This window comes from Rhincodon typus, chromosome 7 (assembly GCF_021869965.1).
Source record: "Rhincodon typus isolate 14 chromosome 7, sRhiTyp1.1, whole genome shotgun sequence".
NCBI lineage: Eukaryota > Metazoa > Chordata > Chondrichthyes > Orectolobiformes > Rhincodontidae > Rhincodon > Rhincodon typus.
This window is the reverse complement of record NC_063338.1, coordinates 43,184,092-43,203,417: the sequence shown is the minus strand read 5'-3', so window position 1 is coordinate 43,203,417 and position 19,326 is coordinate 43,184,092. Positions and strand designations below refer to the sequence as shown.

Genomic DNA, 19,326 nt, shown 5'->3' with positions numbered 1-19,326 from the left:
GCTTTAGGTTCTGGTCAGACCGCATATTGTGAGCAGTTTTGGGCCCGATATCTAAGGAAGGATGTGCTAGCATTGGAGGGAGTACATTGGGAGGTTTACAAGAATGATTCAGGGGATGAAGGGCTTGTCATATGAGGAGCGGTTGAGGACTATGGGTCTGTACTTGATGGAGTTTGGAAGGATAAGGGGGATTCTGATTGAAACTTACAGAATACTGATAGGCCTGGATACAATGGATGTGGAGAAGATGTTTACATGAGTTGGACAGACTAGGACCCAAGGGCACAGCCTTAGAGTGAAGGGGCACCCCCTTAGAACTGAGATGAGGTGGAATTTCTCAGCCAGAGCATGATGACTCTGTGGAACCCACTGCCTCAGGGGCTGTGGGGACCAATGCATTGAGTGTATTCAGGACAGAGATAGATAGGTTCTTGATTAGTAAAGGGAACCAGGATTATGGGGAGAAGACAGGAGAATGAGGTTGAGAAACATTAGCCAAGATCAAATGCTGGAGCAGACCTACTGGCCTCTCCTTTGGTCTTATTAAGCAAATCTTAGCACAAAGTGAATGCACAGAATGCATCAGTAGTAAATGGTTTGAAAGGTCAAATGCCTTTAATTAGAATAGTTTTTTACAGTTAAAAACTTATCCAATTGTTTACCATGGAAATTATCAATGACTGCTCATAATCCAAGGATGGCTATTGGTTCCTACCTCTGTTTTCAATTTCTCTAATGCACATATCCACCACCATTGGTCTTTTTGTGTTATGTGCTTTAACTAATGTTGTCAGATCACAGCTGTAGACCTTTTTCACATGCTTCAGGTCTGGTTTGCAATCATTTGGAACCATCTTGGAACATTGCTTATGAACATTCAAGCCACAATCTAGGAATACAGAATAAGAGAAACATTTTAAAATCATGTCAAAAAATTACAATCTCTCCCATACATTAAAAAAAAGTTCAGAGGAAGGTTTATCTATAACTATAGTCATGAAGTAAAATAAATAATTAATGGCTATTATAACTATCTGTAATTTGTGTCAACATCAGAAGCAAAATTCTTTAAGTTTCTGGTTATAGTCCACTGGGGAAAATTATGCCTATTTCCACTTGCTTTGTCTCGTACTCCAAGGTAATAAATTAGTGCACACGTTTATGCTTCGCTTACTTCCCTGATCTAATACATATTGTCTCCACTGCTAGATGGACATGAATAGTCTAGGTATCCGCCCATTGTAAGTGGACCTAATAATGTCAATAAGGTCCTATTGTCTATTTTCACTGGCTAGTCAGTATAACTGCTCAGTGAAGGGCCTGGTAAAGGAAGTAAATTATGGACAATCGGAGGGAAATTGACATGTGTAAATAAGTGCTGGTTGGTGAAGAGCTGTGTATTTTGCAGAGAGGATTTTTTAACCACTTTTTATTTTAAGATTCAACAGATGAGTCCTCTTCAACGTGGGAGTTACATTGGCAACTACATGGTGCAAGAGGAAAAGAACAGCAGCAGCAGAAACAATAGGAGAAGAAGAGTACAAAGGTACTGAAAAGTATGGGGGGCATTAATAGTGCATCTAATGGATTACAAAGGTTTAAATCAGTTGTGAATTTATCTCAGCCCTATGCCACTGCAACCAATCCTGCACAGTAACTATGAAAGAGACAAAATAGGTATTTTCTATTAAGTAAACAAGACTATGCTGTGTGTCTGAGGAGCAGGAAAGTTGACGTTTTGGGTCGGGACCCTTCTTCAGAAATTTGGGGTCGGGACCCTTCTTCAGAAATTTGACCCAACACGTTAACTGTCCTGCTCCTCTGATGCTGCCTGGCCTGCTGTGTTCCTCCAGCTCCACACTGTGTTGTTTCGGACTTGAGCATCTGCAGTTCTTGCTATCTATGCTGTGTGTCCGTATGTTTGAGGGGTGGTGGTGGTGGTGGAAGAGAGAATGGAAGAAAAAATGGAGAACAGCCATGACAGTTTCAAAAGTTACGTAATTCAAAGTTGAAACCTCAAGGCTGTAAAGTTCAGCCAAAATTCAGCCAAATGAGGTCTTCAACCAAATTAGATTTTATAGAGAGGACTAATTCTCTCTTTTTCACACCTTAATTCACACCCATTTTACAATATTTTTCACTGTTTTACCACCATTAACAACCCCTTTGTCTTTTGCATTGGGCCTCTCCACTATCTGCTCCCTTGCTCCTCCTCTGCCTTTGTCAGAAGTATATGAAAAAATCTTCCAACACACTTCAGTTCTGAAGGAGTCATACTGGACTGTTTCTTTCTCCACAGATGCTGCTAGACCTGCTGAGTTTCATCAGCATTCTTTGCTTGTTTCAGATTTTCAGCATCCAGAATATTTTGTTTTTATTCAAGAGGTTGCCTGTGGTTGTCAAGGTAACAACAGCACAAAATGTGTTTATCACTGGATTCTTCCAGACTCTGCCAGTTGACACTGCACAAATCAGCAATTCCACTCTACCCATGGATAGATGGTAAAGGAAACATTTCAGGATTGAAATGAGGTTGTCAGTGCTGTTGCAAGCACTATATATATAAAATTAGTTTTGACTTATTAATTGATGGTAACAGCACTGATATTTGCTATTGAATTTGGAGAGACTGGCAAATTAGAAGATAGGAAATTGGCCAGCCATTGGGAAACAAAGACTAGGCATAATCACCTGTTTGGCAAGATATAACAAATGTTTTTTTTAAGATTTATGTAAATCACTGAAACAAAAGGTGTTGTTGCTAAATTTGCTGATGATACAAAGCTAGAAAAGGAAATTGTGAAGAGGACATAAAGAGGCCACAAAAGGATGTTGATAGATTAAATGAGTGCACAAAGATCTGGCAAATATATAATGTGGGAAACTGAGAAATTGTCCATTTTGATTGATTGATTTATTGTATTCATGAAGTACAGTGAAAAGCTTTGTTTATGAGCGGTACAAGCAGATCATAGTAAGCAAGGATGTACAGATCAGAGGTTGTAAAAAGACTTAGAGGCATATGGGTTACATTGCACAGGGCTTGCGCTAGGCGAGATCAACATTAGTGAGATCAGCATTATTTGAGGCTAGAGAGTCTATTCATCAGTCAAATAACGGTTGTGAAGAAGCTCTTATTGAACCTGCTTGTGCGTGTGTTCAGGCATCTGTATCTTCTGCCTGATGGAAAAGGTTGTAGGAGATCATTATCAGGGTGTGATGGGTCTTTGACGATGTTGGCAGCCTGTGGCAGCAACTCATGTAAATGGAATCCATGGATGGAAGGTTGGTTTCTGCGATGATCTGGACTGTGCACACCACCTTCTGTAGTTTCTTACAGTCCTGGGCACGGTAGTTGCCATACCAGGCTGTTATGCACCTGGATAGTATGCTTTCAACGTATCTGTAGAAGTTGGTGATGGACATGCCAAATTTCCTGAGCCGCCGGAGGAAGAAGAGGCATTGTTGTGCCACTTGACCGTCGCATCTACATGACAAGTCCAGGACAGGTTATTAGTGATTGTCACTCCAAGGAACCTGATGCTCTCCACCCTCTCAACCTCAGTTTCGTTGACGTAGATGGGGACGTGGTCTCCTCCTTTCTTTCTGAAGTCAATGATCAGCTCTGTAGTTTTGCCAATGTTGAGAGAGAGGTTGTTCCCATTTTGGCAGGAAGAATACAAAAAGATACATATCTAAATTATGAGTGATGCCAGAGTTCTGAGAGGCAAAGGGATGTGGGTGTTGTAATAAATGAATTACAGCACATCACTGTGCAGGTATAGCAAGTAATTAGAAAAGCTAATAGAATGTTATTATTTATTGAAAGGAGAATTTAATACAAAAGAGGATTTATGTTTGAATTATACAGGGCATTGGTCACACCACAAGTGGAGTACTGTCAACTGTGTTGGTCTCCTTATTTAAGGAAGGATGTCAATATATCAAAATGAGTTCAGAGAAGGTTTGCTGGATTTATACCTGAAATGGTTAGTCTGTCTTCTGAAGGAGGTTGGCAGGCTAAGTGTGAATCTTCTAGAGCATGTGGTGACTTGATGGAAATATAGAACATCCTGTGGGAGCTTGACAGGGTTAATGTGGAGAGGATGTTTCCTTTTGTGAGAGAAACTAGAACTACAGGTCACCATTTTAAAACAAAATGGGTCTTTTTTTTTATATTTGCTGATGGGATATGGGTGATACTGGCTAGACCAATAGTTATTGTCTATCCCTAATTCCCCAGAAGGTAGTTAAGAGTCAGTCACGTTGATTTGGGTCTTGAATCACATGCAGGCTAGACCAGGCAAGAATGGCAGATTTCCCTCCCTAAAGAACCAGATAGGTCTTTACACCAATTAACAGTGGTTACCATGACATTTTTATTTTCACCCGATTTTAACTCAATTCAAATTTTATCATCTGCCATGGTGGGTTTTGAACCCATGTTCCCAGAAGTGGGTTATGCTTGTACGGAATGAGCTGCTAGAGGAAGTGGTGAAGTTTGAGAACATTTGCAGCTTGGGTTGTGGATGAGGTTTTAGACATGCTTGCTAAGCTGGTGGGTTTGGCTGCAAACGTTCCGTCATCCTGCTAGGTAACGTTGTCAGTGCGCTCCAGTGCAGGGTTGGTGTTCTGTCCCACTTGCTATTTATATGCCTCGGTTTGCTGGGGTGGTTGGTATGACTTCCGGTTCTGTTTCTCAGTGGTTTCTACACAGGGTCTAATTCAATGTGTTTGTTGATGGAGTTCAGGTTGGAATACCAGGCCTCCAAGAATTCCCTGGCGAGTCTCTGTTTGGCTTGCGCGATCATGGATGTGTTGTCCCAGTTGAATTTGCATCCCTTGTTGTCCATGTGCAGTAAGACGATCGAGAACTAGTCGTGTCTCTTGGTGGAGGCATTATGACTCTTGGTGGCAGGTACATTATGACATTTAAGAGGCATCTGGATCGGTACATTAACAGTAAGGGTTTAGAGGATATGGGCCAAATGCTGGCAAATATGACTAGATCAGTTTAGGATATTTGGTCAGCATGGATGAGTTGGAAGGAAGGATCTGTTTCCACGCTATACTCTGTACGACTCCATAACATTGGCCTGAGGTGCTGAAATGAAAACAGAAAATACTGGAGAAATTCAGCTGGTATGGCAGCATCTGTGGAGAGAGAAATGGAGTTAATGTTTTGAGTCCAGTCTGATTTTTCTCCTGAACTGGAAGGAGCTGGAAAATTACGGTTCTTATGTATGTGATAGAGGGAGAGAAGAAGCAAGTGACAGTGAGCTTCCTATAGCAAAAGACAACAGTGGTAAAGGAGAGAAAGAAATCTAAATAGATATAAATGTTAGCTGGGAAAAGCAGGAAATAAGTACACTCTGCTGAGAGTACAGCCAGCAAAAGGCAAACAAGATATGGCTGTGAGATGTTGGGATATGTAAGAAAAATAGAGTACAGAGGTTATACTGTGAAGTCATGGAACTCAATATTGAGACCTAGAGGCTTTAACGTGCCTCAGCAGAAAATGAGATGTTGTTCCTCCAGCTTGTGTTGAGGTTAATTGGAACAGTGAAGCAGGTTGGAAATGTTAGCATGGAAACAAGGTGATTTAGTGAAATGGCAAGCAAGTGTAAGGTTGGGGTAATTTCTACAGAGAGAGCAAAGGTATTCTGCAAAGTTGTCATCCAGTCTCCATGCACTCTCACCAATGTAAAGGAGATCATTGTGAGCAGTGACTAGATTGAAAGAAGTACAAGTAATACACTGTTTCACCTGCAAGATGTGTTTGGGGTCTTGGATGGTGATAGCATGGGAAGGGCCAAGGGGGAGCATGGAAACATTAGCAGTGATGGAAGAATGGACCAGGGTATCACGGAGGGGCCAGTCCCCGCGGAATGCTGACAGTAGAGGGATGGGGGAAGTATGTTTGTTCGTGGTATCCTGCGGAGGGTGGCGGACAGGGCGGAAGATGATTCTTTGAATATGGAGGCTGGTGGGGGTCAAAGTCAGGAGAAGGGGAACCCTTCATTGTCCTGGGAGTGAGATAAAAGGCAGGTATACACGAGATGGGTTGGACATAGTTGAGGTCCCTGTCAACCATGGTTGGGGAGGACTCTGGTTGGCAAAAATGGAGGACATGTCAGTGGAAGGTGTCCTCATGATAGTAGATGGGATGGAGATGAAGAAACTGGGAAAATGGAATGGAGTCCTTTTGGCATAAGTAAGAATAGGGATGAGGTCCTAAAGGCAGAATACAGGGAGCTAAGGAGAAAGTTAAGAAATTGGACCTCAAAAGGTAGTGATCTCAGTATGACTACTGGTGTCAGTGCTAGTCAGTCAGAGAAGTGACAGGATACATCAGATGAATATGTGGCTGCAGAGGTGGTGTTGGGGGAGGGTTTCAGATTCCTGGGGCATTGGGACTTGGAGTTGGGACCTTATAAAAATTGGATGGGTTACACCTGGGCAGGACTGGGACTGATATCCTGGGGGAGTGTTTGCTAGAGTGGTTGGGGAGGGTTTAAACCAATATGCCAGGGGGATGGGAACCTGTGTAAGGAGTCAGAGAAGGAGGGAGCAAGGACAAAAGCAAAAGGTAGAAAAGGGAATAAGAAAAGTGATAGGCTGAGAAATCAAGGACAAGATTCAACAGGGCTATTGAGGAAAATAAGGAGACAAACACTGTTAAAAGGACAAGCTTAAAGGCTTTGTGCCTTAATGCATGGAGCATCTGCAATAAAGTGGATGAACTAATCGCGCAGATAGATGTAAACAGGTTCGATATAATTAGGATTACAGAGACATGGCTGCAGGGTGACCAGGGATGGGAACTGAACGTCCTAGGGTATTCAGTATTAAGGAAGGACAGGCAAGAAGGAAAAGGTGACAGAGTGGCATTGCTGGTTAGAGAGGAAATTAACAAAATGGTGAGAATGGATATTAGTTCTGACAATGTGGAGTCTGTATAGGAAGAGTGAGAAATACCAAGGGGCAAAAATATTAGTAAGTATCATATATAGACCCTCAAACTGCAGTGATGTCGAGAATGACATTAAACAGGAAATGAAAGATGCATATGATCAGGGAATATTGGTGATTATGGGTGATCATGGGTGATTTTAATCCATACATATATCGGGTAAATCAAATTAGCCACAATGCCGTACAGAAGGGATTCCAGATGGTTTTCTTGTCCAACATGTGCAAGAACCAACTAGAGAGTAGGCCATCTTAGACTGGGTGCTGTGTAATGAGAAGGGAATCATTGCGAATCTAGCTATGTGAGGCCCCTAGGGGAAGAGTGACCATAACAGGATAGAATTTCTTTTTAAATCAAGATGGAGAGTGAAATTGTTGATTCTGAGACTAGAGTGCTGAACCTTAATAAAGGAAACTACAAGGATATGAGGCTTGAGTTGGTCTTGATAGATTGGGGAGAGTTATTTAAAGGGATGACAGTGCATAGGCAATGACAAACATTCAAGGAATGCATGGGGGAGCAGCAACAATTGTTTATTTCTATCTGTTGCAAAAGCAAAATGGGTAGATGGGCCAATCCATGGCTTACAAAGGAAACAAGAGATAGTATCTGATCCAAGGAAGAAGCATACAGATTGGCCAAGGAAAATAGTAAATCTGAGGATTGGGAGCAGTTTAGAATTCAGCAAAGAAGGACCAAGGGATTGATAAAGAAGGGGAAAATAGAGAATGAAAGTAAGCTTGCAGGGAAGATAAAGACTGACACTAAGAGTTTCTATAGGTACATGAAGAGAAAGAGATTGGTAAAGACAAATGTAGGTCCCCTACAGATGGAAACAGGGGAATATATAATAGGTAACAAAGCAATGGCTAAAGAACTGAATACATACTTTGGTTCTGTCTTCACAAAAGAGGACATAAATCAGATACCAGAATTGTTGGAGAATGTAAGATTTAGTGAGAAGGAAGAACTGAGGGAGATCAAAGTTAGTAAAGAGTTACAGATGGATAGCAAACTGGTTGTCAGAGAGGAAACAAAACATAGGAATTCATGGGTCCTTTTCAAATTGGCAGGCAGTAATTAGTAAAGTGCCACAGGGATCGATGCTAGGATCCCAGCTATACACAATATATATTAATGATTTGGATGAGGGAACAAAATGTAAGATCTCCAAGTTTGCAGATAATACCAAGTTGGGTGGGAGGGTAAACTGTGATAAGGATGCAGAGATCTTTCAGCATAAGCTTGACAGGTTGGGTGAGTGGGCAAATCAATGGTAGATGCAGGATAATTTGGATAAATGTGAGGTTATTCACTTCAGAAGCAAACTACTACCTGAATGGCTGTAAATTGGGACAGGGTACTGTGCAGTGGGACCTGGGAGTCCTTGTGTACCAGTCACTGAAGGTAAGCGTGCAGGTGCAGCAGGCGGTAAAGAAGACTAATGGAATGTTGGCCTTCATCACGAGACGTTTCAAGTACAGGAGCAGGGATGTGTCGGTGCAGTTATACAGGACCTTGGTGATGCCATACCTGGAATATTGGGTGCAATTTTGGTGTCTTTTTCTGAGGAAGGATTCTCTTGCTCTCAATGGAGGGCAGCGAAGCTTTACCAGGCTGATTCCAGGGATGCCAGGTCTCACATTTAAGGAGAGATTGACTAGGTTGGGATTATTTTCACTAGAGTTCAGACAAATGAGGGGGCATCTCATAGAGACTTTTAAAATTCAGCAGGACTGAACAGGGTAGATGCAGGGTGGATGTTCCCAATGGGGGGTGTGTGTGTCCATAACCAGGGGTCACAGTCTGAGGATTCAGGGTAGACAATTTAGGACAGAGATGAGGAGACATTTCTTCACCCGGAGTGGTGAGCCTGTGGAATTCATTACCACAGGAAGTAGTTGATGTTAAAACATTGAATGTATTTGAGAGGCGACTAGATATAGCACTTGAGGCAAATGGGATCAAAGGTTATGGGGAGAAAGCAGGATTAGGCTATTGAGTTGGACGATCAGCCACAATCGTGAAGAATGGCACAGCAGGCTCGAAGAGCCGAATGGTCTCCTCCTGCTCCTACTTTCTATGTTGCTATGCATCGACCAGGGTGGATAGAGGGGAGCCAGTAAATGGGTTGTATTCGGACTTCCAGAAGTTTGACAGGGCACCTCACAAGAGCTTAAGTCATAACATAAGAGTCCATTGTATTGGAGGTAGTATTTTGGCATGGAGAGAGAACTGGCTAATAGGCAGGAAACAGCAAGTAGGGATAAAGTGTTCTCTTTCAGGTTGGCGACCTGTACCAACTTGTGGGGGGGGGGCGTTCCTCAGGGATCAGCACAACTGTTTACAGTATAGATGTTAATGACTCGGAGGAAGGAAGTGAATGTACTGAAGCCAAATTGTAGACGACACAAAAAATAAGTGCAAAGGCAAGTTGTGAGAGAGATACAGTTTGCAGAGAGATAGTGATAGGTTAATTAGGTGGGAAAATATGTTGGCAAATGGAGTATAACGTGGAAAATTGTGATTATATTCATTTCGGAAGGGAAAACAAAAGAACAGTATATAATTTAAATGGAGGAAAACTGCAGAAAGCTGCATCACTAAGGCACTTGAGGGGACTTGTGCACGAAACACAAGGCTAACAAACAGGTGCAGCAGGTAATCAGGAAGGCTAATGGAATATTGGCCCTTATTTCAAGGGGTTAGAGTTTAAGAACAGGGAAGTCTTACTGCAACTGTACAAATTGCTGATAAGACTACATCTGGAGTACATGAACAGGTTTGGTCTGCTTATTTAAGGCAAGATATTGTTTCTTTGGAGGCAGTTCAAAGAAGGGTCACTCAGATGATCCCCTGTAAGGAGGGATCATCTTATGAGTACAGGTTAAACAGGTTGGGACACTACTCATTGAAATTTAGAAGAATAAGTAATGATTTCATTGAAACATATAGGATCCCTAAGGGGCTTGACAAGGTAAATAATGAAAGGATGTTTCCCCTCATGGGAGAGTCTAGGACCAGAGAGCATAGCCTCAGAATTAAGAGGTGCCAATTTTAGACTGAGATGAGGAATAATTTCTTCTCTGAGGGTTGTGTCTCTTTGGAACTCCTTGCTACAGAGAGTTGTGGGGGCAGAGTCCTTGTGTATATTTAAGGCTGAGATAGATAGATTCTTGATCAATAGGGGAATCAAGAGTTATGGGGAAAGGACAGGAAAGTGGATGTGACGAGTGTTGGATCAGCCATGATCCTACTGAATGGTGGAGTAGGTTTGAGGGGGCGAACAGCCTTTTTGTGTTCCATTTCTTATAGTCTTTGACTTGGAGAAGGTGAGATGAATTTAAGGAATCATTTTTCAAAGTGCAAATGAGACTTGGCTAGGCGAAGGAGGATGGTGGTAGGGGCTGTTGTCTTTTTTTCAAAGGAAGAAGCAGAGTACTTAGGCGATGAACGTGAAGCGAGATTATACATCCATGGTTAAGAGGAGGCAGCTAGGGTCAGAAAAATGGAACTGTGGACCCGATGGAATGTGTCAGAATAATTACAAATGGAAGAGACTGACCAATATGGACAACAAAATAGAATCAAGCTAGAAGAGACATATTCAGTGGGAAGGAACAAGCTGAAATGATGGGCCATCCAGGCCAGTCCTGTTCCATTATTTGTTGAAGCAGATATTTTTAAAAAGCAGAGAAGGCTCGATAGGCAAAATGACCCACTGGTACTAAGTCATAGATTCATGTATATAAAATTACGATAAAGGTGGTGAAAAACGGAGACACTCATGGAAAAGCAGTTGAGTAAAAAGTTTTTCCATATGGAGAAATGTGAAGTACTAAATTTTAAAAGAAGAATATGGTAAGGAGGTATACCTTAAATGGTAAGATTTTAAATAGAACAACAGAAACACCATAGCGTGAAGACACAACAATACGAGTAAGGTCATAAAAAGGCAAACATAATTTTGTTTTTAAGGTGTACAGAATATAAAAACAAGAGGTAATGTTGAACTTTAATGTTAAAGGTGGTGGTGAGTTATCTTCTTGATGCACTTCACTTGATGCAGTTCATGATGGGTAGGGACACCCACAATGCTGTTAGGATAGGAGTTCCAGGATATTGACCTAATGACAGTGAAGGAATGTCAATATAGTTCCAAGTCTGGATAGCGTGTGACTTGGTACCTGTAAGTCTTGGTGCGATCATGTACCTATGGCTCTTGTCCTAAAGCTGATAAAGGTTGCAGCTCTAGAAGTTGGTGTTGAAGTTGTCATGGATAGCTGCTGCAATTCAACTGGTACATGCTGCTGCCACTGAGTGACACTGATGGAAGACATGAATGATTGTGGTGGTGGATACTTTGTCTTGCATTGGAGCTGCACTCAGCCAGACGAATGGAAATTATTCCATCATACACATGACTTGTAGACTAGATAATGGGCAGGCTTTAGGGAATTAGGAGTTGAGTTACTTGGCATAGAATTCCTAATCTCTAACTTGCACTTGTAGCCACAGTATTTATATGGCTAATCCAGTTCAGTTTCTGGTTAATGGTAACCTCCAGGATGTTCATAGTGGGGCATTCAGTGATGATAATGCCATTAAATCTCAATGAATTATTTCAATTTATACCAATTCTGCAGGAAATAGTTTTCCTTGTATACTTTAGTAAAATCTTTCCCAATTTTTAACATATCTATCAATCCTTCCCTTAGCTTCCAATATTCTAATGAAATGAGTTGTTCACAGTTAAATATCTGTGTTTAACGAGATTATATGTTTGTATCTTGGAATCTTCCAAACAGATACACTTAAATAAATAATGCAAGAATACAGGTAGCTATGTATATGAAAAGGGCCAAAAGGCATATTGGGAACCACAAATACTCAAGGAGCAAAATTAAATCACAATCCATGGTTCCTGCATACAGACCTACCAAATACATTTCAGCACCTTCAGTGCTCCTGATATTTTAAGTAAAAAACAATTATTTCAAATGTGGGTGTTTGCTTTTGCAGAGGTACGATGGTGCTGACAGTCTAGTAATGGCTTCAAATGAAAGGTGCTGTGGTATGTTGCTGATATTGCTCTATTCTTGCAATAAATACTATTCACGTTGTGCAGTGGCTTGAACTTTGTAAAATGTCATACAAGATAAATGGCTCACTTCATGTCACATTTTAGATTATATTATTAAATTGGAGTCACCTACCAGATTATTGTATCCAGACTGATGGTCGTCGATGGGAGCATTATAACTGTAATATTTGAATATTTTGTTTCTTTCAAATAAAACAATTCTATCTATTTTGAAATGTAATAACTATGACTAAGAAATTACTACGTGCACATCATATTCCATATTAATGTCCATATTTTAAAATAAAAAATGTTGTTATTTCAAGAAATTGGATAGAGCTTTGATAACTAACTTTACTGCAATCTCTTCAGTTATGATCAAGTTAGGAACATTAAAAATATATGAGTAAAAAAAAATGAAGATATTTGATTCAAAAACAAATTACTAAATAAAAATCCCATATAATTATCTTAAGGTTAGAAGAGCCAAAAAATGTGGAGATATATTTTAAACAGCAAAGTACCTGCACATTTCACGCCTTGAGCAATCAGACCCCACATAAAATTGGCACAGTACTCACACCAGTGAGGTCCTCGGAATGTGTGAACCTGCAGTGTATCAGCCACATTACAGAAATAAGATCATGCAACAAAATTAAGCGGTTTGATGAATAGTTTAACACCACGAATTATTCAAGAAAATAGTTTGATTAAAATATGCAATTTTAACAGAACTGAAGAGCAGAAAAAAAATCTTAAAATAATGGTAGTTGCATAAGGTTGTAAGTGGTTATATAAAATCCAGTTGATCTTAACTTCTCATTTAATTGCTTTTGTTACCAATTTTAAAACGTTGAAAGACAAAAGGAAATGATATGGTCATTGAGTGTATTTTTGTATTTTGAAAAATTTCTTTTGTGGGGCGTGGGTGTTGCTAGAAAGCCTGCAATTTGTTGCTACTTCCCTGAATGCCCTTTAGAAGGTGGTGGTGTCTTCTTAAATCACTTCAGTCAATGGGGTGAAGGTACCTTCATAGTGCTTTTAGGGAGGGAATGACAAATTTTGACTCAGAGACAGAGAAGGAATTGTGATACAATTCCGTGTTAGTGTAGTCTTGTCTTGGAAGCAAACTTGCTTTTGCTGCCCTTGTCCTTCCAGCTGGCAGGTATCTTGTTTTTGCAATGTGTTGTCAAGTGAGCCTGTAGCTGCAGTGCACTTTGTTGATGGTACTCTCTACATCCACTGTGTGTCAGTGGCGGAGTTTCAAAATGTTGAAGGTGGTGGACGGCGTACCAGTCGAATGGGCTGCTTTGTCTTGGATAGTGCTGAACTTCTCAAATGTTGTTGGAGCTGCATTCATCCAGGCAATTGGAGAGTATTCCATCACACTTCTGAATTTTGCCTTGTAGATGGTGGACAGACTTTGGGAGTCAGGTGTTGACTCACCATGGAATTCACAGCCCCTGGCTACTCTTGTTAGGACAGTATTTATATAGCTGGTCCAGTTCATTTTCTGGTCAATGGAAACCCTTCGGATGTTGACAGTTGGGGATTTAACTATGGTAATGCCATTGAATGTGAAGGGGAGATGGTTCATAATATCACTTATTACGTAATATACTAAATGGAGAGCAATGTCTGTAGGTGGCGACATGAGTGGAGATGCATTACCATGGCAACCATCAGTGATGTTACTGCAGTGGTATTAACATTTTTAAATATTCAGGAACCTAATGAGGTATTTAATTAAAGTTTTCAAAATAAAAAAAATTTAAAAAGCATAAATCTAACAATTATTTTAAAATCAAACATGCAGTTAGTAAAGTGCCCAGAATAAACAAATACAAATTAATATGCATGACTTAAGTTTTTTTATTCCTAAATTGTTATAAACTGCAGTGCTTAAGTGGAAGAGGGAAATGACACAAATTTTATCAGCTTAGGAATTTGCAACACATTTTTGCAGAAAAATAGACTAACATTTTCTTTTTTGGTGATGTAAAGGAGTATTTCATTAGGAATAATCTTTTTTAGCTATTTGGTTGTATATTTAATGTATTATGAAAAAGCACACAGTCATAAGTAATATTAAATTTCTAGGTATCAACATCCATTAAGAACTTTATTCCAACCAAATAAAGCAGTATTTACTCTCTGAAAATATGCTATGTCAACCAAACTGTACTTAGATAACATTAACACTTGCATGTATAAGCGAAGTCAAGCAGGTTACTGAATCAGCTGATGAAATTTAAGGCATCTATAAAATCAAATTATGTGGAGATTCTCAAGTGGAAACAAACTGATGTTATATTTTTGTTCATTAAATTAAAAAACCTAAGTACACAATATATGATTACTGAATTCTAGAAACCAAAGTAGTTTCTTCCTCCAACAAAATCAGAGGACCTGCAAGGCAGTTTTTGAGAAAGTGTAACAAGCAATTAGTGACTCCTGCAAATAATTTCTAATGAAATGTATGGCCATAAATATTTAGCAAGTCTTAAACAAGCTATGATTAAGGCACAAGATGCTGTACTACGAGTGCAGGTTAGAAATATAAGCTACTATAAGAATAAAAATTTAAAAAATGGAATTATACTAGTTATCTCACAAATCTATTCACATCTGTTCCATTGGCAAAGGAACAAAATGCTATGAAAACACATACATTCTTCAGGGACATCTCTATTTATAAACTGGTAGGAAGGTTTCAAAACAGAAAATATTAGAAATAGGATATTTTGCTCATGAGAGTAGTTTCAGCGAGCTCTACACTTTTCAACGCAATTAATTCATTAGCAAACGAAGGTTTCACGAGAAAAAAAACTGATGTAAGCCAGATGCTAGTACCAGTCAAGACAACCCCAACTCTGGGACTCAAGACAGGTCATTTGCATTGATAATTAAAAAGATTCATATTCATCTGGTTGAGAAAAGTATAGCTGTGATTTTAAGTGAGGATCAAATACTACATAAAATTAATTTGATACAGCTAATGCATCCTTTCAAAGAACTGACAAAATGCAGGCTTTACTATCACCAAAACTATGTTATTCTTTATATCTGAAAGGGGAAAAGCTCTTTATGTTTTAATTGTTAATTTCATGAATAATTTAGCCTTTGAAGGAAATCTATGTTTGAAGTTTAAATAAATATTCATCAGGAAACATATATGGACTAATATTTTTTGAATAATAATGTAAATTTAACTGCTACATGATAATATAAGCAAAGTTTGAGTGATATAGTTTGTTATTAATTATTTGGTTGTACACTAGGGGAAAATCCAACTCAAATTCCCAATGACAATTAGAATTTAGGTTCATAATAACTCTACTATACAATGGACTAATTTATAAAATATATAAGTGAACTGATAGCTAAAATATATGTTTGAAAATCTATACATCTATTCTTGGCTGAGTATATCAAATTCAATTCCTTACCTTAAAATTATGTACTTTTTCATATTTTGGAATCCGTTCATTTTCCTTCAGAGTGGCTCTTCGAACAAGTGAAGTCAACTGTGAATAAGCAAACAGTTTTAGTGGTTGCCACAGGGATGTAGATGCTTTCTGGGGTGCCATTCTCATTCCTACCAAAACATCTTGCTGATGGTTCTCTTCCTTAGACTCACGAATTAGGAATTTGTAAGGTTTTCGACCTGACCAATACTCCTTAGAAGGCATTTGCTTGTACTTTGTAATTTTTATGACCAATCTGAAATAATAACTAATTAAAATAACAAATTAATTACAACAGATCAATGAAGAGACCTAGATTATGTTCTGTTTAAATGGAACACTATGTCATGTAATTTTCTAAAGGCAACTTGAAGTAGTCAAACTTTCATTATCTACGTTCATAACAGATCTCTACATACATTTTCTTTTAAAATACACGACAAATTGAAAAATAAGCTAGCATGTGATTTGAAATATTATCCTTTGAAGAGATAAAATATCCAAGTCAGTCCATCCACTTAGCAACTCATTTCGGAACAGGACTTAAAAGCAGAGTGGGGCAAGCTTTAGCACCCATTTTCTCTGCATTTTTCAGATGGTCTCCTGAATTAGAGATGCTCCAAGTCGTGTCTTCAACCAGTTTGCGGATACTAAGCTCCTGACAACCTTATTCTCGAGGGGTGGGGGAGGGGGTGGGGGCTGGGTTTTGGCAGGCACAGTGGATTAGTCAGGTCACATTAAGAAATCAGCCAGCCAATAGCAAATCCCTGGCACTGATCCATTGTTCGCGAGGACTGTGAGCTTTCATCATGTTAGATTAAAATAACAACCATCAGTAGGAATAATGAGCAACGAATGAGTCATGCATCATTAAAAACACAACACACGTTAACTATATTTTAAATGAATCTCTAACACATCTTGGATACTTTTCTTACATTTAGTATTAAAAATATTTTATAACATTATTTATTGAAATGTTGAGCACCTTTTTAGTTACACATACAATCGTATCAGCTTTAATACCCTAAATCACTGCTTCCTGTGAATAGAAACAAAAACAGAACCACAATTTAGTCTATTTTCTCATATTCATGAGTATATTCGAATTAGAAATGTATTACACATTTCAAACTGGAATATACTCAGGGGGCTTTTCTCCAGAAACAGGATTAGTTATTGGAGAAATGACTCATTTTAATAACCAAATCAAATAAGACTAAGATATTCCATTTCTCTTTATCTTTAGAAAGCAGTTGGTTTGTCTGACTCTTCATTTATCGTAAACTTACAATTTTGGTAATATATATATTTTTCATGAGAGATAAGATAATAATTAAAACAATTGTGAGAGTGGTAAATCAATAGCATTAAATTATATTAAAATATAAAATAAGCTATTTGAATTATAGAATAAATGCTGACTTAAAAGGCTTCTTTGATATTTTGACAGTTTGCATTGATATTTGCTTTCAACATATAAATAATTCTAGGTGTACATGCCAAAGGAAAGGCTTTTCACTTTCTGAAGGCTACTGCCCAGGAACAATGCTATGACTGAAAACAAGCGTGCAGAGATATGGGCAGGTATTGCATGTGGACCCTGCGGCCAAGCACAAATCATACTGACACCTCATCATCACGTGTGAGGTATACAATCAATACACTGCTAGTAAGGTGCATGGTCAGTGTAGGACTGCAGAAGTGTAGGCTTGCAGTGAAGTGAGATGCAGGGTGTAGGAGTTACTACTGGCAATTTAATCCAAATTAGAAATTTGGTGCAAAGGGGACAGAAGTGCTTTAACTAGGGTGTACCGAAAAGCTAAACTCTCTGAGTGAGAGTTAAGTGGGAAAGGATGAAAAGTATAGATAGAAAACCCACTCTACAGTGAGACAGGGACAAAGTGAAGTTACAAAACAGCAGGAAAAGCTGATTAATGTGTAAGACTGGTGAATGTTTCGGTTTCCAGTGTTTTTCTTCTTTCGATTATTAGATTGATACTGGAGATTTTGTTTCTTGTTAGTTTATCATAACAATATATCAGTGCAGTAAAATTTAAAGACCAATGAATCTTGACTAAATAATCTGTAAGTTAAATCCATGATAGTGATGGCAGGATGGGTGATGTATCGCTGCTGCAATTTGTGGAAGCTGCTGGACACCAATGCGATTCAAAACAAACACATCTATAATAAATGTTTGCGGCTTGAGGAACTTTGCATCTGAATTGAAGAGCTAACGTCGGAGGTGCAGACATCGTGCCAGGTCAGGGAAGGAGAATGTTACCTGGGCTTTGTTCTGGAGGGCCTTGAGATTAGATAATTCAAAATTGGTCTGTAATCAGGGACAACAGGACATGACAACAGATGAGGCGAGTATGAGGACCCAGAGGTCGCAGTTGAAGAGCCGCTGCCCTTGCAGTGGTCCAAAATACAAGGTTTTTGTGAAATCTGCAAACTTTGGTACGTTCAAGTAAGCGAAGGAAATAGGAATGTGGTTGTAGTGGGGGGACAGTATAGTTAGGGGAATAGATACTGTTCCCTGCAGTAATGAGCACCTTCTCAGTGACACCCAGTTTGGGGTCCACCAGGGCCACTCAGCTCCTGACCTTATTACAGCCTTGGTTCAAACATGGACAAAAGAGCTGAACTCCAGAGGTGAGGTGAGAGTGACAGCCCTTGACATCAAGGCTGCACTTGACAGAGTGTGGCATCAAGGAGCCCCAGCAGAACTGGAATCAATGGGTATCACGGGCAAACTCTCCAGTGGTTGGAGTCACACCTGACATATAGGAAGATGGTCATGGTTGTTGGAGGTCAATCATCTCAGCTCCAAGACATCTCTGCAGTAATTCCTTAGGGTAGTGTCCTAGGCCCAACCATCTTCAGCTGCTTCATCAATGGCCTTCCCTCCATCATTAGGTCAGAAGTGGGGATGATAGCAAGAGGTTCAGCATCATTTGTGACTCCTCAGATACTGAAGCAGCCCATGTTCAAATGCAACAAGATCTAGACAAAATCCAGGTTTGGGCTGACAAGCGGCCAGTATCATTCGTGCCACACAAATGCCAGGCTATGACCATCACCAATAAGGGACAATTTAACCACTGCCCCTTGGCATTCAACAGTGTTATCACTGAATCCCCCACTATCAACATCTTGGGGGTTATCATTGACCAGAAACTCAACTGGACTTACCCCATAAACACAGTGGTTACCAAGAGCAGGTCAGAGGCTAGGAATACTGCAGCAACTAACTCACCTCCTGATTCCTTAAAGCCCATCCACCATCTACAAGGCACAAGCCAGGAGTGTGATGGAATATTCCCCACTTACCTGGATGAGTGTAGCCCCAACAACACTCAAGATGCTTGACACCACCCAGGACAAAGCAGCCTGCTTGATTGGCACCACATCCACAAGCATCTGGTCCCTCCACCACCGATGCTCAGTAGCAGCAGTGTGTACTATCTACAAGATGCACTGCAGAAATTCACCAAAGATCCTCAGACAGCACCTTCCAAACCTACAACCACTTCCATCTAGATGAACAAGGGGAGCAGAGATATGGGAACACCTTGGTGGTGGTGGCTTGGAACATCCAAGCCACTCTGACTTCGAAACATATCGCTATTCCTTCATTGTTGCTGGGTCAGGATCCTAGAATTCCCTCCCTAACTGCACGGTGGGTCAACTGGTGGACTGCAGCGGTTCAAGGCGGCAGCTCACCACCACCTTCTCAGGGGCAACTAGGGATGGGCAATAAATGCTGGTCAGCCAGCGACACCCACATCCCACAAATG

At 39.9% G+C, this 19,326-nt stretch overlaps 1 protein-coding gene across 1 annotated transcript in view; it reads right to left on the bottom strand.

Annotated features, from left to right (window-relative positions):
• The window catches only part of chn1 (chimerin 1), a 168,269-nt gene that overhangs the window by 41,816 nt on the left and 107,127 nt on the right, over positions 1-19,326 (bottom strand). The window contains exons 7-9 of the mRNA XM_048598753.1: positions 15,506-15,583; positions 12,581-12,665; positions 716-889 (exon numbers count right to left, since the gene is read on the bottom strand). Of these exons, the coding sequence (XP_048454710.1) occupies positions 716-889; positions 12,581-12,665; positions 15,506-15,583 (337 nt within the window). The remainder of the gene's footprint in view (positions 1-715; positions 890-12,580; positions 12,666-15,505; positions 15,584-19,326) is intronic.